The sequence below is a fragment of the Propithecus coquereli genome, unplaced genomic scaffold, assembly GCF_000956105.1.
Source record: "Propithecus coquereli isolate 6110/MARCELLA unplaced genomic scaffold, Pcoq_1.0 Scaffold133, whole genome shotgun sequence".
NCBI lineage: Eukaryota > Metazoa > Chordata > Mammalia > Primates > Indriidae > Propithecus > Propithecus coquereli.
The window spans coordinates 3,169,605-3,190,881 of NW_012137525.1; the positions used below are offsets into that span (position 1 = coordinate 3,169,605).

At 34.8% G+C, this 21,277-nt stretch overlaps 1 protein-coding gene across 1 annotated transcript in view; it reads right to left on the reverse strand.

Moving 5' to 3' along the window:
• VWDE (von Willebrand factor D and EGF domains) overlaps positions 1 to 13,344 on the reverse strand; it is a 101,437-nt gene extending 88,093 nt beyond the window's left edge. Inside the window, exons 1-2 of the mRNA XM_012638739.1 lie at positions 13,286 to 13,344; positions 3,923 to 4,107 (exon numbers count right to left, since the gene is read on the reverse strand). Coding sequence (XP_012494193.1) covers positions 3,923 to 4,107; positions 13,286 to 13,343 — 243 coding nt within the window. The 5' untranslated portion in view covers position 13,344. The remainder of the gene's footprint in view (positions 1 to 3,922; positions 4,108 to 13,285) is intronic.
• Positions 13,345 to 21,277: the final 7,933 nt, after the last annotated feature.

Genomic DNA, 21,277 nt, shown 5'->3' on the forward strand with positions numbered 1-21,277 from the left:
TTGCTAAAATAGGTAATACATTCTAAGACAAAATAAATCGATCTGACCTCATCTTAATATAGAGCACAAAGACAAATTGATCTTAGAAATTTCTTGCAAAATTGCTAGAAATAGTATATATAAGAAGTTAATACATAGTTCAGGAGTCAACAAAAATCAGGAAAAAAGAAGGGATTGTTCAAAAGCTGGCAATGGAACAACTGTTTAGCAATTTGGAAAAAATAAAGTTAAAGCCTTACTTGAAGCCAATTATCAAAGTCATTTCCAGATGAAAAATAGAATTAAATAGAAAATTAACCCAGGAAAAATAAGTAGAAGCTATATATAATTTGGGAAGAACCAGGCACATACTAAATGCATGACCCTGGGTAAGGCACTCAAAATCCTTTTCTTTTGTATTAGATGAATAGTGGTACCCATGTCAAGGTCCTAAGGTGAGGTACAAATAAAATAATGTATATAATGCAACTTCCACACAGCAATGGTTCAATAATTGTTAACCAGATTATAATTCCTAATATTATTTTCATGCTTAAAAACAAAAGAAAAATCATACAGGGAAGATTGATAGATAAGATTAAATAATTTTAAAAATATAAAATAAATAAGAGTTAAATAAGGAGAAAATTGTTTCTAACTAATATATTTAGCATGTTATTTATTGTTATATTATTGTATTTTTTATCTTATCTTAACCATGCAATATTAGCCATTTAAAAGCTCTAAGACTACAAATGGACAAAGTATACAAACACATAATTCATAAAAGAAATACAGATGCCTAATGAATATGTAAGAATATTCAATTTTGAAAAGGTATTTTTATCTACTGCTATTGAAATTACAAATTATCATCATGTTCTAAATAAACAATTTAATTATATGTATCAAACTTCAAAAAGACATTAAAATTCACTAATTTTAATTTTATAAAAAATCAGTCTTACTAAACAGACTAAAATTAAAACAATAATTTTATGTACATTTGCTAATTGAAGAATTACTTATAGCAAAATCCTGAATCTGCACACATATGGCAATGATTTAAATAGAGTGTAAACTTATGACAGAATATTATTTTCAAGAATTCTATGAAAGAATTTATAATAACATAGGAACATTTTAATGCTATAACTGTAACTGAAAAAAAAAGCATGTTATGCAATTGAACATATAGCGTGAACCTTACAAAACAATATAAATGAGAGGAAACAATAGTAAATGTTAATGGTAGTTATGACTGTGTGGATGGATTGTGAATAAATGTCCCATTTCTGTTCTTTATTTTTTAAATTTTCTGTAATGTACATGTTTTACTTTAAACATCACAAATATAAATTTATTTAAACAGACATGTATTATCCTATAGAGAAAAAAATTCCTGTTGACTTCCCAGTTGAATGCTTTAAAGTCTTGGTTCAAGAAGGGAATGCGAGGGTAAGACCTGAGAACACCATGGAGCACAGCATGGTCATGTGCTAGCTGATCTCCAGCAAAACCGCCAGGGAAACCGTTTCCCCTTTGCGTTCGTGTGAGGTTCTAGAATCAATTATAACTAATTTAGTCAAAGGAAAGGAACACAAATATTTAAGGATGTAGTGATTTTCCTCTAATTTTCTTGAACTTCACTTTTAAATTCTGATTTTTTTTTTAGTTTCTTACCAATGAAATGTCACAAAAGTGACAAATAAGCAAATAAAAAAGAGAAAATGAGATTTAGCCACAGAGCCATAAATTAAAATTAAACATTGTCAAATTTGAATGTCTTTCCTGAGGTCTTTTTACATTATTGCCTAAGAGGAAAATAATTCCTGTTTCTGCAAAATTCATAAAATGTGGACAACAATAGGGAAAATGAGACATAATTTTATATGATATGATCTCACTCCAGGGGCCAATAGTAGCTGCCTGTCCTCTAGGTTAAAACGAAATCACTTTTAAGAACAAAATCACACCCAACACAGTGTATGGTTATCTAGAGTAAAAGTGCGCGTGATGATAAATACCTTTAGTAATTTGGCAAGCACAACATGGACCTATTTAGTGCCTGTATTTGCTACCTGTCACAACCGAATACCGCTTGTGCCAGAACTCACTTGGGAAACAAGTCAGCTGAGACACGTGGAGAAGGCTTCATGCTGTAGAAGACAATGCATATTGTGCTGCCTCCCCCCAGGTACGTGACTTTGTGGACGCTCAATGTGTGCGTTCACATCTTTATAATGATGTAACGCTAGCATCACTGAGAGATCTAATGAGTTTACATAGGTGGTAATGTCCACCAGTGTAGGGAATGTATAATATCAGTTGCAAAATAAATGTTAGGTTAAAACCCTTCCTTACCGTTTTGTTCCTATAACTTAGGGTGCTAAGTTGATGCACTTAGTCTTTGGACAGATTTAGACTTTGTCTCATTATAAGATGATACGGATAAAAATGTGGTAGCAATAACAGGAGTTGAATTGAAAGGCTAACTGATCAAAAGTGTCATAAGTAGAGATAATGTCTATTTCATGACAGTATCATCAGCTCAGTGGGGACTGTGAATGAATTGGTGGAACTTGCATTGGAAAATCATGCTAAGGGTAAGTAAATTCTCAATAGAAATTCAAGGAGTAGCTAGAAAAGGAATGCGAGCTAGCCAAGGAATACCCAAGAAACCATGTCTTGCGTTTATTCTTTTTTTGCTTCTTCTTTTTTTTTTTTTTTCCTTGAGACAGAGTTTCACTCTGTCTCCCAAGCTAGAGTACAGTGCTGTTATCATAGCTCACAGCAACCTCAAACTCCTGGGCTCAAGCGATCCTCTTGCCTCAGCTTCCCAAGTAGCTGGAACTACAGGTGTACACCACAATGCCCAGCTAATTTTTCTGTTTTTAGGAGAGATGGGGTCTTGCTCTTACTCAGGGTGGTCTTCAACTCCTGAGGTCAAGCGATCCTCCCGCCTTGGCCACCTAGGATTACAGGCGTGAGCCACCGCACCTGGCCATCTTCATGTGCTTATTCTTTGAGGCATTTTGAAAGCCAATGTATTCATCAAAGCTCCCTGAGTAAAATAAACCACTCGGGCTAGTTCTCTAAACAAGGCATTACCATGATAAGAACGATTATCATATCTTGTGGGTCAGGAGAGTAAACTTTGTGAAAAGTTAAGTTGCAGAAAAATACATCCTATGTGATTTCATGTATAAAAGTTCAAAAATAGACGAAATTAAACATGATGCGCTTGAAAGACACATGCTTGTGTATTCACAACTATAAAGAAAAACAAGGTATGTTGGCTGCACAAATTGTGGGTTTGAGGAGGAATCTTCCATGGGATGAAACCACACAGCTCCATGGTACTGAATTTTCTGCAGATGCACAGTCTCCAGGTTGGGACCAGGAAATACTTGGAAATTTCTCTGCCAAGCTGAGTTCTCTTTAGTCCTGAAATAGGAGGTGCTGAGCCTATAGGTTTCCAGCCATCAGTTAAGAATGGCAGAGTCAGGCAGCAATTTTACTGTTTATAGCATTTTCCTGTTTGCAGGCTACATGTGGTTAAGCACCTAAGTCCTGGAGAATGACTACCTGTGTTCAAAACTTGACTCTGACCAGCTAACTGAGTGACTCTAGGAGAACTGTGCATGTTTCCTGCATTGTTTGATGGAAATAATGATGACAAATACTATCCTAGACTTGTGAAAATTATATACACTATTGTAGGTAAAGTCACTCATGGACTGCATGGAGCATAACATTAACTATTACTATTATTACTATTATTAATAGACTAAGTAACATGGGAATACTCCTTTGGATAAACTCAATCTGATACAAAATTAAAATAATATTTCAGCATGAGAAATATATTGTCGTAAGAAGATTCAATATTTGTATTAACAAATAAGGAAAAGTACAAGTAGTTCTGAGGGAGTTGAAATACCTCGACACATTTGGTTGGCATCTCAGCAGGTCTATCAAAGATGAGAAATCGATACCACCCGGGGGAGAGGGAATGGTCACATATCAGTTCTTGAGCAGCTGACTGCTGGAGGTGCAATGAGTCAAAACGGACATTTCTATACGGACTCTGAAGAAACTGGTGTCCCCCAGGAGAGCATTCCTGAGCTAGGAAGGAAAGACAAGTGTTTTTATATAATGTGTTTTGTTAGTTGACTTAGTTCAGTCCTCAATTAGAATTGGTACCAAAAATAAAAATAAAGCAAATAAACCCACTATTGCACACAGAGACCATCTGAAATGTCAGAGTCTCTTAGTAAGTCAAAGGTGACAATTTGCACTTATAAATACAATAAACAAATCAAAACTCTTCAGAATGTGTTTTTGAGGTACATTAGCTTTAACAACTTTATTTTCATTTAATTTGAACAACCAATAGAGATGGTTGCTCTTGTGTTAGGATTTGTGTATTCTGACCACCTCCAGTCACAGGCCCTGCAAGGATTCCTCTTAACCCTGGGCCTCCAGATCTGAATGCCATTACGGATACCAAGTTGAGCCAATGACTGAGCAATCACAAATACAAAGCAATCCTACACAGTTTATTACAGAAAAGAAAGAAATTATACAAAGTGACAGTAAAAAAGGAAACTCCCCAAAGTGAAAATATGTTCCACAGAGAGAAACGGATCAGTATCCACACGTGTAAAAAGACATAAGGACTCCCAGGTGGTTTCCTTTTATTGGCCTGGTCCCGGGGAGGGCTTACGGGAAGTGAGGGATAGTACCAAATGATTATCAGGTGTTCTGAATTTTCCTGCAGTCCATTCCCCTGATTGGTTCCTGACTTCTCTGCCGCTAGTAACCACCCTTCTGGCCTACACCTACCACCTGCAGATTTGATCCCTACCTAACATTACTGACCCTCCGCGACCTCCCACAAAGTAGTCAGAACAGTGTATCTCTGCCAGATTCTAGAATGCAATGAATTGAACTAATCTTTTAATGTCAATCTAATTTTCATAAAGTGCCCTCATTCTGAAGTGTTCTGCATTCTTGATGCAGGAAAGAATAAAAAGTTTTTAAACTTTGTTTCTTTCTTTCGTTCTTTCGTTCCTCCCTTGCTCCGTGGATCCCTCCCCCTCTTCCTCCCTTCTTTTAGCTAAGACATTGGAAATCCCTCTTTATTTACTAAGCGCAGGAAAAGGAATGGGGTGGAGGGGAGCAGGTCTGAAAGAAAAATGAGAAAAGACCATGGAGAAAGGAAGAATTCTGTAATTTTTTTGTCTTGTTTTGATTTTTAGGGAAACTTTTTTCTGAGCAGTCTTTGGCCTAGGAGATACTTTTTCTTTCAAATCCACAGAAGCAGAACACAATGCTTCTCTTTTCAGCATTAAAAGAGGAGAGAAGAGTAGGCAGTGAAAACAGAATTATCCTAGACATACAACTCTTGCTTCAGGTGCCTCTCTCTACTACCAATTTACTCAAATAATAAGTACCATGAGGAACTGTCCTTATTTGGGTACCAGGGAATCTTGTTGACACAGTAGCTAGAAAATCTCCAAATACAATATATTTGTTGAAGGAAAACAGTATAATAAAGGTGGTATCTATGAAATAGACATATTAAAGAAACAATTCAATCATTACTCAAGTGTTTCACTGTGGGAAAAAACTTATCTAAAAAAACTCAAAGATTTATTATATAATTTTAAATTATAGAAGTGTTTCTAAACCAAAATCAATTTCTCAAAGTAATAAGGAGTAAAATAGAGGTACTAATTTACAAGTGGACCTCATATGTGTAGCTTATAAAAATTTTCATTATCATTATCACTCTTTTTGCTTTTTATTTTGTTGTTTGTATTTATAGAAAATAGACTGATAAAAGGTATTATTTTTCAAACTGAAAGATCATTTCAAATAAATTTTTTTAGTAAAAGATTTTAGGTTCATCACAACAGGCTTCTCTTTTTGTTTCTGGATCCTCCATGGTTGTAAATTCCCCAAGAATAATTTAACCCAAAAGTCTCCAATAACTTTGACAATCACAATCTGTCAATACCAAATAAATGTTACATAAAATGTGTGCAGATAGAAGTCAGGGGATGTACTATTAATATTATTATATATAATATTGAAATAACTTTAATGTCCTTCAAAATAAGGACATTACACTGGGTTAGAAACTAATAAAAATATTTTTAAAGAGATGACTAATGAGATTTGCGTAAGTTATTAAATTGTTTTCTCTAATCTCTTCTCTATAATACAATTTTGTCTTGGGAAAAAAAGTCAGTAACTCCATCTTTATTTCGTGTAATATTTCTCCATCCTAAGTACCTCTGTAGTTCTCAATTTCCTCTGATTTTGCTGTTTTAAATTGTTTCCTAATCCAAAGCTGAAAATATAATAATTGTAATAGAAATCACTATATCACATCAACAATACTAGAGAACTGTGTAATATTTGAACAGGAAATTTAATTGTATTTATTTATTTTTATTTAATATTTATTTTATAGAATAATTCTTAATTCATATAATTAATAATTGCTCATATTTTTATCTATTATTTCACAGTTTTTTCCTAAAAATCTACTTGTCTCTTTTAGAATGTTCAAGATCTGTGTAGAGAGTTCAAAAATCTTATTAACAATAAACAAACCACACTATAAAATTTTCATTCCATCCTTAGCTCTAGAATGTTATGATATAATTAATTTTGTGAGAATTATAATAATGGTTTGGGCTCCCACTTGGGGATTTGGGGGCTTAACTCTTCAAATATTAAAAGAATAGCTCTACAAGCCCATCTAACTTATCAATCAAGTTCATGGCATGATAGCGTACTGATGGCTTTCTAGCATACTGACAATGTAACTTTTCCCCTCGAAACAAAAGTACATATGAAATATGCACTAAAATTTACATTTCTATTTATTTTGTCTTCTTCCTGATATGATTTAAGGAAGCTAGATAGTATAAAATAGAATTTGCAATGTTTGCATTTGAAATACTTTAGGAGAATGTGTCAGGTTATAACTAATAGATACATAGTGATAGCATATCAAATAATTTCTTGGTTTTGTTTATAGATATAATGTAACCTATATTAGATTGTTTCTAGTTTAATACAATAGTGAAGACTTTAAAATTCAGGATTGATGGACAAACAAAATGTTAAGAAACTAAATAAATCATTTTATTTTTAAGAGATGAACATGCTTAACACCTGATGACAGGCAATTCATAATAACTGAGTTTGTAATTATATTAATAAAACTTTCTGTATCTTGCCATGTGTAAATTATAAAAATGATAAAATCCTATAACTTCCCCCAAAGATTTGGGGAAAGAAAAACCACTTTTCAGCTCCAAATTTAATGATAAATTTAAAGTTAGTAATTTAGTTTCTGACATTGATAACAGAATTTGGGGTTCTGCAGCAACACAAAAGGTTGAAAAGTAAGGCAAAATAGAGAGCGATTGGCTTGCTAAATCAAGGCAATCACTTTGCCCTCCTCTATGTATCAAGAGACAAACCAAGGGACTCTTGAAGAGAATACAATTAGATTGAAAGTGAAGAATGGAAATAATATATCAGGCAAACAGCAACCAAATGAAAGCTACAGTGGCTATACTAATATCAGACAAAGAAGACCTTAAAACAAAAAACTTACTAGAGATAAGGAGGAACATTTTATAATGAGAAAAGGGTCAATCGATGAGGAAGATTAAAAATGTAAACATAAATGAATCTAATAATGGCACTGAAATATATGAAGCAAAATCTGACAGAAACTAAGTGGGAAAATACATATTTTAACAATAATGGTTAGGAATTTTAATACCTCACTTTCAATATGAATAGAAAATATAGGCAGAATATCAACAAAGAAATAGAGACTAAAATAACACTATAAACCAACTTGATCTAGCAGACATCTATAGAACACTTTTCCTGATAACAAAATATAAATTCTCCCCAAGTGCACACAGAACATTCTTCAGGATAAACCATATGCTATACCATAAAACAAGCCTCAATAAATTTAAAAAGAAAACCAGACCTGGTGGCACGCACCTGTAGTTCCAGATATTAGAGGGGCTGAGGTGGCAGGGTCCCTTGAACCCTGCAGTTCAAATCCAGCCTGGGCAATATCATGAGACCCCATCTCTAAAAGTAAAATAAAATAAAATTTTAAAAGATGGAATTTATATAAATTATGTTCTCTGGCCACAATGGAATGAACTTAGAAATCAATAACAGAATGAAATATAAGAAACTTATAAATATATGGAAATTAAACAACCTAAATAAACACTAAGTCAAAGAAGAAATGAAAAGGGAAATTAGAAAATTCTTGGAAAAAAATTAAAATGAAGACATTATATACCAAAATTATGAGATGCTGCTAACGTAGTGCTTAGAGGGAAATTTATAGATATAAATGTTTATATTAAAAAAGGAAAAAAATCGCAAAATAACAAGTTAACCTTGCACTTTAAGACACTGGAAAAATAAGAGCATACTAAACCTAAAGGAAGTAGAAGGAAGGAAATTTTGAAGATTGGAAAGGAAATTAACAAAAGTGAGAAAAGGAAATCAATAGAGAAAAATCAATGAAACCAAAAGCTGGTTCTTTGAAAGGATCAACAAAATTGACAGACCTCTAAATAGATTTATTGAGAAAAAAAGAGAAAAGATTCAAATTACTAGAATCAGAAATGAAATAGGGGGGTGGATTGCTCAAGGTCAGGAGTTTGAGACCAGCCTGACCAAGAGCGGGACCCCATCTCTACTAAAAAATAGAAAGAAATGATCTGGACAACTAAAAATATATATATAGAAAAAATTAGCCAGGCATGGTGGCACATGCCTGTAGTCCCAGCTACTTGGGAGGCTGAGGCAGGAGGATCACTTGAGCCCAGGAGTTTGAGGTTGCTGTGAGCTAGGCTGACGCCATGGACTCACTCTAGCTGGGGCAACAGAGTGAGACTCTGTATCTAAAAAAAAAAAAAGAAAGAAATGAAATAAGGGACACCACTACAGACCTTATCAAGGGATACTGTAACTGTTATATAACAACAATTAGATAAGATTGACAAATTCTTAAAGAGACACAAACTTCAAAACTGACTCAGGAAGAAAAACAATCCAAATAGATTTACAAAAAGTGAAAAGATCAAATCAGTAATCAAAAGACTACCCACAAAGAAAAGGCCAGGCCCAGTTGGCATAGATGCTAAATTCTAAAATACGTTTAAAGAATGAATACTAATTCTTCTCAAACATTTCCAAAAACAGTAGAAGATGGAACGTTTTGCAGCTCATTCTATTATAGCCCATTATATGGATATCCTGACATCAAAGCTATAAAAATATATCATAATAAAAGAAAACTATAAACGAATATATCTTTTGAATATGGGTACAAAAACCTTCAGCAATATACTAGGAAATCAAATCCAGAAATACAGAAAAAGAATTATAAATTATGACCAAGTGGGATTTAGCCCAGGAAAACAGGGTAGGTTTAATAACCATAAATGATACAATATACCATATCAATAGAATAAAAATGAAAATCCACATATTCAATAGACAGAAAAAGCATTTGAAAAAATGCAACACTTTTTCCTGATAAAAATACTCAACAAACTAAGAACAGAAGAAAATTTCTTCAGTTTGATAAAGGGCATCTACAAAAAGTCCACAGATTACGCCTTACTTGAAGAAGAAAGAGTAGATGCTTTCCCATAAGATCAGGAACAAGATAAGGATGTCTACTCTCACACTTCAATTTAGCATTGTACTTCAGGTTCTAGCCATGGCAATTAGGCAAGAAAAATAAATAAAAGATATTCAGATTGGAAAGGAAGAAGTAAAGCTATCTCTATTCACAAATGACATGCTCTTGAATATAAAACATCCTAAGGATTCCACTAAAAAAACTACAGTCAATCGTCCTTTGGTATCTGTGGGGGATTTGTTCCAGAAGCCCTACAGGTACCAAAATCCACACATAACCCCCATACAGAAAGTTGGCCCTCTCTATATTTGGGTTTCCCGTACCACAAATACTGTATCTTTGATCCATGTTTGTTTGCAAATATGTAACTTGCAGATATGGAGGCCCAAATGTATTTATTAAAAAAATCCAGTGGAAGTGAACTCATGGTGTTCAAACCTCTGTATTCAAGAGTCAACTGTATTAGAACTAATAAATGAGTTCAATGACATTCTTATACATGTGTAACAAACAGTCAACAATGAAACTTTTAAAGATTCCATTTATAATTACTTCAAAAGAACAAAATACTTAGGAATAAATTTTAAAAAAGAAGTATAAAACATATTCGATATCACTAAACATTGCTAAAAGAAATTAAAAATCTAGGTAAATGGAAATACATTCATGTTCAAAAATCAGAAGACTTAATATTGTTAACATGGCAATATTGATCTACAGATTCATGACAATCCCTATCAAAACACCAGCTGATTCCTTTGTAAAAACTAACAAACTAATACTAAAATTCATATGAAATTTCAAGGGACTCAGAATAACTAAAACAATATTGAAAAAGAACAAAGTAGAAGAACTCAACATTTTCCTGTTTCAAAACTTACTACATAGCAATAGTAATGAAGACAATACGGTACTGGTATAAGGATAGACGTACAGATAAATGAATAGAATCAAGAGTCCAGAAATAAATCTATGAATCTATGGTCAACTGATTTTTGACAAAGTTGCCAAAACCATTCAATGGGGAAAGAGTGGTCTTTTCAACAAATATGTTGGAAAATCTGAATATCCATGTGCAAAAAAAATGAAGTTAGATCCTTACCTTATATCATATACAAAAATTAATTCAAAATTGATCAAAGACCAAAATATAAGAACTAAAATTCATAGATAAAAATATTGGGCTAAAGCTTCATGACTTTAGATTTGGGAATGGATTTCAAGATATGACAACAAAAGTATAAGCAACAAAGGAATAGATAAATTTGACTTCATCAAAATTAAAAAGTTCTGTGCTCCAAAGAACACTAGAAAATGAAAAGACAGCCCACAGAATGGGAGGAAACAATTGAAAATCACATATCCAATAAGAGAATTCTATTTAGGCTACACAAGTAACTCATACAACTCAATAAGAGAAAGGCCAACAACACAATTTAAAAAATGGCAAAAGACCTGAGAAGATATACAAATGTCCAATAAGCACATCAAAAATGTTTGACATCACTAGTTGTTAGGAAAATGCAAATCAAATCACAATGAGATGTCACTTTACCCCTATAGGACGGCTAGAATCAAAATGTCAGATACATTTTGTCAAATTCAGGTGTTGATGGGAACATGAAGAAATTGGAAATTTCATACACTAAACTGCAGGAATATAAAACAGCACTGTCACTTTGGAAAACATCTGGCTGTTCTTCAAATAGTCATAGAATTACCTTATGACCCAGTAATTCTACTCCTAGGTATGTACCTTAAAGAAATGAAAACATATCCCAACAAAAATCTGTACCTGGGTGTTTGTAGTAGTACTATTTATAACATCCAAAAGGTGGAAACAACCCAAATATTCATTAACTTATGAATCTATATATAAAATGTGGTATATCCTTACATGGAATATTATTCCACCCTAAAAGGAAATGAAGTACTGATACAGGCCACAAGATGGATGAACCTTGAAAACATTCTGCTAAGTGAAAGAAGCCAGTCACAAAAGACACCCTATTATATAATTCCATTTATCTAAAATAGCCATAATAGGCAAATCCAAAGAGACAAAATAGACTAGTAATTGCTTATGGCTGGGAAATCAAGGAAGGTGATGGAGGATATGGGGGACGATAGCTAATGGTACAGTATTTCTTTCTGAATTGATAAAAATGTTCTGAAATGGACTGTATCAATGGTTGCATATATCTGTGAATATACCGAAAACCACAGAATTGCACATTTTGAGTGTTCTGTATGGTATATGAACTACATCTTAATAAAGCTGTTTGAAAAAAGTCTCAATAAATATAATTTCCATTCACCTCTTCTTCTAGTCCTACTCTATTAAACATAAAGAAGCTATCACCTTTAACATGATACGAGCTTAAAACCTGATAATGGATAATATTTGCCTTCAGTAGGAAGATTACAAAGCTATTATGTAGAGATAAAAAAGGATTATATGATCCATGGTAAACATGAATAAATGTTTACCTTCCCTTATAAATATTTGTCTTTTTTTCTGTAAATATTTACCTAACTGTAATGAATGAATATGTAATATGTTATTACAGGTATTTTTAAAGTTCATCATAAAGACCAACTTAACTCTGTAAGTAAACCAAAGAAGGCGCAGATAAATAATGCCTTGTCAACGTGTATCATTTCAAGAAATAACTAATAAATTAAGCTTTAATACCCTTTTTTAAATTTTTACATGGGAGATTGCTTGTCCTTCCTTTTTTGCAAAGCAAACTTACACTAGTAAAACGGATTAAGATCAACAAGATAATAAGAAGACAAAACTATAATCTGAACCATTATCCATAAAACATTGTATTAATACATTATTGTTTTCAAGCTGCCACAGGTCAGATTTATTTCTGAAAAACACAAGAAAACTTGCAATATAAAAGCCAGACAACTTTCATTTAATATTCCTATCTGTATGAACACAAAAACAAGCAGGAAGGGCTAATGAACGTTGTTTTGTAAACTTCACTGTATTTTGAACTAAGTTTTCTTTGTCATGGATTTAAAAAGTGGGAGGGAGTGTTCTCTCCATAGGAATCTCTTTTACAGTAGCAAAACTGATTCTAACAGATACACAAAAATATAATGCAGTACACAAAACTTAGCGATCTATTGCAGGGATAAAATATTCACCAATTAATTATTTCCGGGGCTCGGGGAGGACGTAGAAATCGTGCAGTTTGGAACTGAACTCCTTTCTGATAATTTAGATCCCCTTGCTAGGATACCTGACAGATCCAGCGAAAGTTTCTTACATTAAATTACAGGGACCTTGAAGAGCAGGTTATCAGCAGGAAACAAACAAAAACAGAACCCAGAACCAACCCGTGAAGGAGAGGAGGCACGGCGGCCTGTGCGCAAAATTGAAGAGCCCCAGGATGTGTAACGACCATTTCAAAGGCAGCGGCGGTACACGGCAGAGGTGGGCGAGGAACAAACGCCAGACGTGGCCATGAAGACGCACAGGGACGCTCCGCTTGTCATCCGAGAAGTTAGCCCCCCACTCCCATAGCCCAGACCGGGCCCCTGCGCCCCCGCCCGCCGGCGCCCTACCGCGCTGACCTTCCCCCGGGGCCAGGAGCAGCAGCGCCATCGCCAGCGCCCAGGCTCCGCCGCGCATCGCTGCTGCCGCGGATGGGACGGGAGGGTCGCAGAGGCCCGGCCGCCGGTGCCGAGAGGATGGGGCCACCGCAGCCCTCGGCCCCGCTGTCTCGGGATTTTCTGAGTATGTTCCTGCTCGGCCTTCGATGAAGCTGCACGTCCTTGCTCTGGGGTGCAGCCAGTTTTTTCCACGAATGGTGACGCTGGCCTTCGCGCTGCCCCTCTGCGGCTCCTTCCTCCCAACTTTTCTGCCCGCCGGCCTGAAGGCCACGCCCTACCTGTCCTAGGAGACCGCGGTGCGCCCAGCGCGTCGTGGCTGTGGCTACGTCACCCTGGATGTCACCGGGCAGTCACACGGCCAGGGGTCAAGCCCCGAGGATGTAGTTTGGCACGCAGAGTCTTACTGTCTTAACAGATGCTTTACAAAAACTTGGTAATCCTAGAAACTGCTCAGCTGGACCTTCAATTAAAGAAGCCTTTCAATGTTCTGTTGGAAGGGGCGATACCCCTGACTGCGACTGCAGTTCGATTCCTAACCGCGTAATCTGGGGTGCTGGTTTGCTCTGGAAGCCGAGCTCGCTTCTCAGAAGATGCTCTCGCTGAAGATGCCCAGAGCACTCTCAGTGGTCCAGCGGTGACCCAGTGATCCAGGATCCTTCAGCACATGGCCACACGACTCTCAAGGTTGCCCTGGGGATGGTTTCCAGTCCGTGGAGTTGTATTCAGAGATGTGGTTGCCTTTGAAAAGGGAGAGAATCCTTTCCTCAATTGATTCTACATCTTTTTATGTATCGAAATGAAACCTCACTCTCCTAGTTTTTCTCTGGCTCTCTCAGTCCTCGAGTCCCCCTATCCATCACCTGGGACTTGGCCCTTTTATCTCAGGGGAAAGGAGCCACTGGTCATCAGAGGATAGCGTGAGGGTCCTGGAGGCAGCAGAGTTTAGACCACAATTCCACCTACAGATTTGGAGGATCAAAGTTGGAGTAGGCATAGTGGTTGGTGCCCAAAGACATGAGGTGCCCAAATGCATAAAGAAGTTATTTTTTAAATTGTTTATAATTCTTTTCTTAATATGAAAAGAAAATTAACATTTTAAAGTTTAAAACCTATCTTCAAAAGTATTAACTCATCTTGGAAAATAATTTCTTTTCGTGTATACAATACTTGTGTATAGCCTGTTTTACATGCAGAACAGGCACCCAGTTTTCTAGGATAAAAATAAAGTATAACTTTTTGGTGGGGGTAGGCAGGTAATTTTTATCTTAATGTCTTAACGTCTAATTGGAAGGGCAATTTAATGTGGGCAGGAGGAAAACCAGAGATTTCTTAATGGACAGTATGTCTTTCATTTCAGCTTATAAAGTCCTAGTAAAACTGAGACAAGAAAATAAACATTAATTTTCTCAGTCTATTTATGAAATCACCAGAAATAAAGTAATAGTTACAATCAGGATTAAATCATGGCAGGCCTTTGTGAATTTATTGTCTAGCAGTATCTGTACAAATGTAATAAACTTTTATACTTTCTTGGAGGACAATATCACTTATGTGACTTTATTAAATATTCAATTTAAAGTATTGCAGACTTCATTTTTTTCTTCAGTTTTTGATTAACGAATACCAGTTTATGAGTTTATAAAAGACTTGTACCAAAACCCAATTTTTCTCCATATAAGTGGCAAAAGAGTTAAAATGGCAAAAAAATAAAAGCAATTTAAGAATTTTTTTCAAATATCTGTGGCTTGGATCCACAAGAACGTACTAATTATTAGTTACAGAACTGTGTGAAAAACAAAAAGCATTAAAAATGTTGTTTAACACATCTAGTGAGGTTAACCAAATATTGGTATAAGATTCCTTTCTTTTTTTACATCTTTTTGTTTTTGAAAAGAAGAAAAAATAATGGATGAACGGTTATCTTAATTGTAGATATTTGATGGTACTTGTAAAATGTAGTAAATATCACCGAGAGAAAAATAATAAGAATGTCCAGGGGAAGAAGAAATAAAGCCAAGAGCTAGTAAGTATGATAACTTAAATGAAAAGAAAAGCCTATTAGCAGAAAATTTCAAATGATTTTCTGGGAAAAGGAAATAGCTCTTGTCAGGTTCATTTCCAAAATGATGACGGGCTTATTTCAGTCAAAAAAAAAAAAAATTCAGGGGGAAGAAAGACACAGTTATTAAATGCACAAACCCTGGGATAAGTACACCTGGGCTCTAATCCTAGATTTGCTACCTAATTACGGGCTATGTAACCTTGAACACCACTTTCAACTCCTCTTCATTTTTCTGTACAATGGCAATGATGATGATAATATTTACCCCATACAGTTCAAGAATCAAATGCATGTGTAATCCTGTGGGAGAGTGCAGAAGGTGCGGGTAGAGAGAGAGCACTCAGCATAGTGTCCGGTTCAGAGTAGCTATTAAGAATGAATATAATAGTTTACTGTTATTAAAACAAGAGTGAAATTCTACATAATTATATCTACATAATTGTATCTTATATCTTATTATGTAAAGGTGCACCATTTCTCAGCATTACTCTATCACTGTGTGCTACACAATTTGGAAACCTTACTGAACCACACCTTACTGAACTAACCTAACTGAAAAACACATATTTATATAACGTGTGAATTCCTCATCCTGCGTATGTTTTACTAAATAAGTGAGCTCTTGCTCTCTCTTGCCCAGAAATGTAAAATTGGTAAGATTGTTTGTATGGTTTACTTAGGCTGAACACATGTACATTCAACAGCAGTAGCTAAGATGTACATCAGGTCATTTTGTTCAATGTTTTTTCTTCATAATGTTGATGAGAAAAAAAAAATTGATTCCTGGCTGGGGCCACTGTGTGTGGAGTTGGCACGTTCTCCCCATGTCTGCATGGGGAGTACAGAGGTACTCCAGCTTCCTCCGACATCCCAAAGATGTGCATGTTCAAGTTGGTGTGTCTACATAGTCCCAGTCTGAGTGAGTGTGGGGGTGTATGTGAGCACATTCTTTGATAGGATGGAGTCCTATCTAGGTGGGTTCCTACCTAGAGCCCTGAGCTGCTGGGAGAGACTCTGACCACTCACCCAACCTGAACTGGAGTAAGTCAGTAAATAATTATCTTACTTGTTTTTATTAATCCTTCTTAAATGCATGTATAGCTCACATTTATTTCATTGCTTCATATTAGAAGTGTTCTGGTCTTTATTTAGAAGTTGGTGATGTTTTTGTGACCAGAAATATGCCATTGGAACTTAATTCTTGTTTATATTAATTAGCCTATGGTAAAATTGGTTTCATTTTGTCATTTGGCTTTAAGTCAGTTTCCAAGAACCTACGTTAAATGAGGACTTACTGTATTTGGCTATCGGTGTGGCAAAGCAGTGAAAGCTGATGGGCTGAGAGCAAAAAGAAGCCCAAAATGAAGGTGAGATGAGAAAAAACATGTGAGAGTGATAGAGAAACAGAGAAAATCACACATATGCACAGAAAGTAGGTGAGAGACACACACAGTCAGAGACTAAGAGAGAAATAGAGGCAGACAGACAGGGATGGAGACAGAGAGAAAGAGATAACCTAATTCCTGATGGCTTTCCATTCTGTGACTCCAGAGTTTCATGAAGACTGCCTGTATTTCCTCTCTTGGAGTTCCATGAGATATCCATAACACACTGCCCATAAATTGAGTTTAAATGAATTTGAATTTTGTTGTTGCTGTTTACAACTAAAAGAATATTGTCTAACACCATTAGAAAATATAAGCCACATAAATTATTGAATATTTTGTTGTGTTTATGTATTTTGCTAGAGAAGGAATAGAAAAATGCAATTGTGATTTGTATTTAGATGTTGCAGTCATTTGTTTAGGGGGGAAATAGACTGGTCATTTGACCATACAGAACCTATCCAATCACAGAGTTTTACAGAAAAGTATGCTTTGTTCATCGCAGAGTAAAAGAAAATTAGAAGATAAGCTCAATATGTTTTACAAGAAGATAATTCAGTGCTAGAAAGACTGGAATACCATAGCAGCTTTTCTTTTCAAGTAGCCCGATGACCACCTATAAATGATTAATAATTTCATTGTGGTTATTTACAGTGATTGTAAATGAAAATAGCGACAGGAAAGATAGAGGTAAGATTTGCTGGTATTGAAGCCCAACAAGTAATTGCCAAATATACCCCATCTTTAATCCTCATTCATAGGCTGATTTTCCTCTCCTGTTTCCTCTTACCCTTTCCTGCATTTACAAGTTTCCTATTTTTTAAATGGTTTAAAAATAAATGAGAAAAAGCTGGATGAGAATGAAGACAGGGACAGCTTTAATTTCATTAAACATATTAATGAAGAAATTTAGTTGGTAGGTAAAAAATGGATGCCCTAAAATCTACATTATAAAAAAAAATGTTTTACCCATGATATATCTACTTCATATAGATCTAGAATTATAAAAAGTTATAATTTTTAAAAGGGAAAGAATTATAGCAAATCTTTTATAAAGTTGTCCCTAGAAAGCCCTTCTAAACGTGGTTCCTTCTTTAGTCTTCCCTGTTCTGGAAAATGGCACTATTCAGTACTATTCAGTATCCTTCATCACAAACTAGGAAGAAGGTGTGAGGCCTCCTCCCTTCTCTCTCATTCACTGCTCCACCTCTGCATTCAATTCGTGAACAAGGAGTCCAAAGAAACCTCAAAACCATGTATTGCTCTTTATCATCTCTGCTGCCCTGCAGGTCCAAGCCACCCCCATGGCTCACATGTATCCTTATGCTTTAATCAGGCCCCATCCAATCCATATCTCTGCCATACAACAGCCATGGTGAGCTCTCAAACTGTAAATCACACCATGTCTCTGCCCTGAAATCTCTCACTGGCCTCCCATCAGTAATGGGTGAAAATACAAGTACTATTACCTATAACACCTGGCCTCTGCCTACCTCTGCAAATTCAAATGCATGTCTTCTCTCCCGCTGCCACTCTCCCTCCTCAGCTCTCCACACGTGCTATGCTTCGACTCACCAACCTTGTGAAAGTTCCCAAAAAAAGGCAAGCATTACTCAGGCAGGGTTGATTGCATATCCTACAGGTCTCAGCTGAATTTCATCTCCTGAATACCCTGTTTAAATTGGCTCCTTACCCCAGGTCACTCTCTAGCATTACATTATTTATTTCCTATATAGAACTTAAAACAAACTAAATATTTAATCTGTATCCTTGCCTATTGTCTGTTTTTTCTACTAGAGTGTAAGGTCCGTTCAAGACTGTTTTGTTTACCTCTGTATCCCTGGCATGAATGAATCTAAGGTCAGTAAGTATTTTTAAGGAATAAAACCTAGACAATGTTCATATTAGAAGGAGTGAAGCTCTCACTCTAATTTTGCTTATTGTACTTTAAAAAATATCAATTCATCGGAAACATCCCAATTGGCTTGGGTAAAAAAATAAGTATTCACAGTACATTTACTATCCTGGACAGTGGTTCTTAGTTTTCAAACACTATGTTAGATTCCAATTGCCATTTTAACTAGTTACCATAAATTTTGTGGCTTAAAACAACACAATTTTTAACCTGATTATATAATTTTATTATCTTATATGTCTGGAAGTCAGAAGCATAAAATCAGTTTCTTTTGTAATTTTTTTTGATGTTGATTGTCTCTGCTTTTCTTTATTTTTCTGCTTTTCTTTATTTCTCTTTTCTTCCTCAGCTTTATTGAGATATAATTGACAAGTAAAAATTGTATATTTTTAAGGTGCATATGTGATGTTTTGATAAACACAGAAACTGTGAAAAGATTATACAATCGAGCTAATTAACAAATCTATCACCTCACATCATTAATCTTTTTTTGTGGGAAGAATATTTAAGATCTGTTTTCTTAGCAAACTTCAAGTATACAGTACAATATTATTAACTATAGTCACCATGTTGTACATTAGATCACCAGAACTTATTCATTCTGCATGACTGATAACTTTTTACCCTTTGACCAACATCTCTCCATTACCTCCCCTCCCCCAGCCCCTGGCAACCACCATTCTACTCTTTGCTTGTATGAATTCAACAATTAGATTTCACATGTGAGATCAAGGAGTATTTTCCTTCTATTTCTGGCTTATTTCACTAAGCATAATGTCCTCTAGATTCATCCATGTCATCACAAATAACAGGATTTTCTTCTTTTTTAAGGCTGAATAATATTTCAGTGTAGCATCTTCTCTCCTCTCTGACCTCTGCTTCAGTTCTTAAGTCTCTGACTCTGATCTTCCTGTATTCTTCTTATAAAGACACTTGGGTTTATACTGAGCTCATCTGGATAATCCAGGATAAGCTCCCCATCTCCAGATCCTTAACTTAATCACATTTACAAGATCCCTTTACACTATAGAATAACATATTCACAAATTCCTGGGATTAGGACCTTGACATATTAGGGGATGGGGGTCATTATTCAGTCTACCACACCTGGGCTTTCAAAACCTTGGCTATCTACCACAGACTAGTGATGTATTAGTATATAACTATCCCAAAAGTAGAAAAATAATTTCATTTATCAGAAAAAAGAATTAACAGCAGTCTTTAATGCATTGCTTTCTCACCAGCAAATTAGAGAATTGTACTCTATGATTGCAATAAACTCTTTTGTTATAAAATTTGAGCATTTGAATGTGGAAAAATAAATCCAATGACACCAAATATTTTGCAGAAGACTAAGAAATTAATTTTCAAAAGTTTTATTTCTGGAATTTTTATACAATAGAAGCAACAATTTAAAATGATTATTTTAATAAAGAAATTAACTACTTTCAACTTAGTATTTTCCATAATATGATTTAAAAATTAGACTGGAATATCTTTGGAGTTGGAAAAGGTGTATATTTTCCCTTTCAACAGCCATCCACATACATCAAGGAATATCGTTTGCATCTGAAATATACATTATAAAATGCTTTGAAATTACAGTGTCTGGCTACTAAGTGTCACGACTATATTTGAATATCCTACAGACTCTTCTAGAAGCCTTAAATAAAATGTTGTAGCAGGTGGCAAAACTATGTGACATTTCTGTTTCTGTTTATATGATTTATGTATCCATCCCTTTCTAAATCACAAAGCATTCTGAGCCTCATAATTATAACTTACAATATAAGGGATAGTTTATAACTGGAAATGGGTAGTTAGAATTACAAAGCAATCTAATAGATGTTAGTAAATACAGTTTTTGTCCTGTTGTGCAAAACACCCACCCTTATTCAATTTGAAATGAGCTAGATATATTATATAATCTCAATTTTTAAAACAACTTTATTGAGATGTAGTTTACATAACATAAAATTCACCTGTTTTTAGTGTACAACTTAATGAATTTTAGCGTATTTCAGAGCTGTACAAACATCATCACAATCTAATTTTAGAACATTTACATCACTCTAAAATGAAACTTCATGCCAATTTATAATCACTCTTCATTCCAACCACCAATCGTAGACAAGAGCTAATCTACTTTGTGTCTCTATATGGTTCTCTTTTTAGGATATTCATATAAATGGAACCATACGTGTACTTTTCTGACTGGCTTCTTTCACTTTTTGAGATTGTTCATGTTGTATATTTATTTGTACTTTATTACTTTTCATTGATAAATAATATTCCATTGTATGGATAGACCATATTTTGTTTATCTATTCGTCATTTGATGAACAATTTGGAGTGCTCCCATTTAGATTCATGATAAGATTATCTTTTAGAGATTAACTTCAAAGTGTGTCATTTCAATTTTATACGGCGATTTTACTTTATTTCATCTAATATCAAATGGGGTGCATTGCCATTTTTGAGGAGATCAGTTTTTTAAATAAAAATAATGGCTTAAAGTATTCTAAAGTTGTTACCAATTCAGTTTCAAAATTAAATAATGGAAAAAATAAGATATCTAATTTTTTAATCAA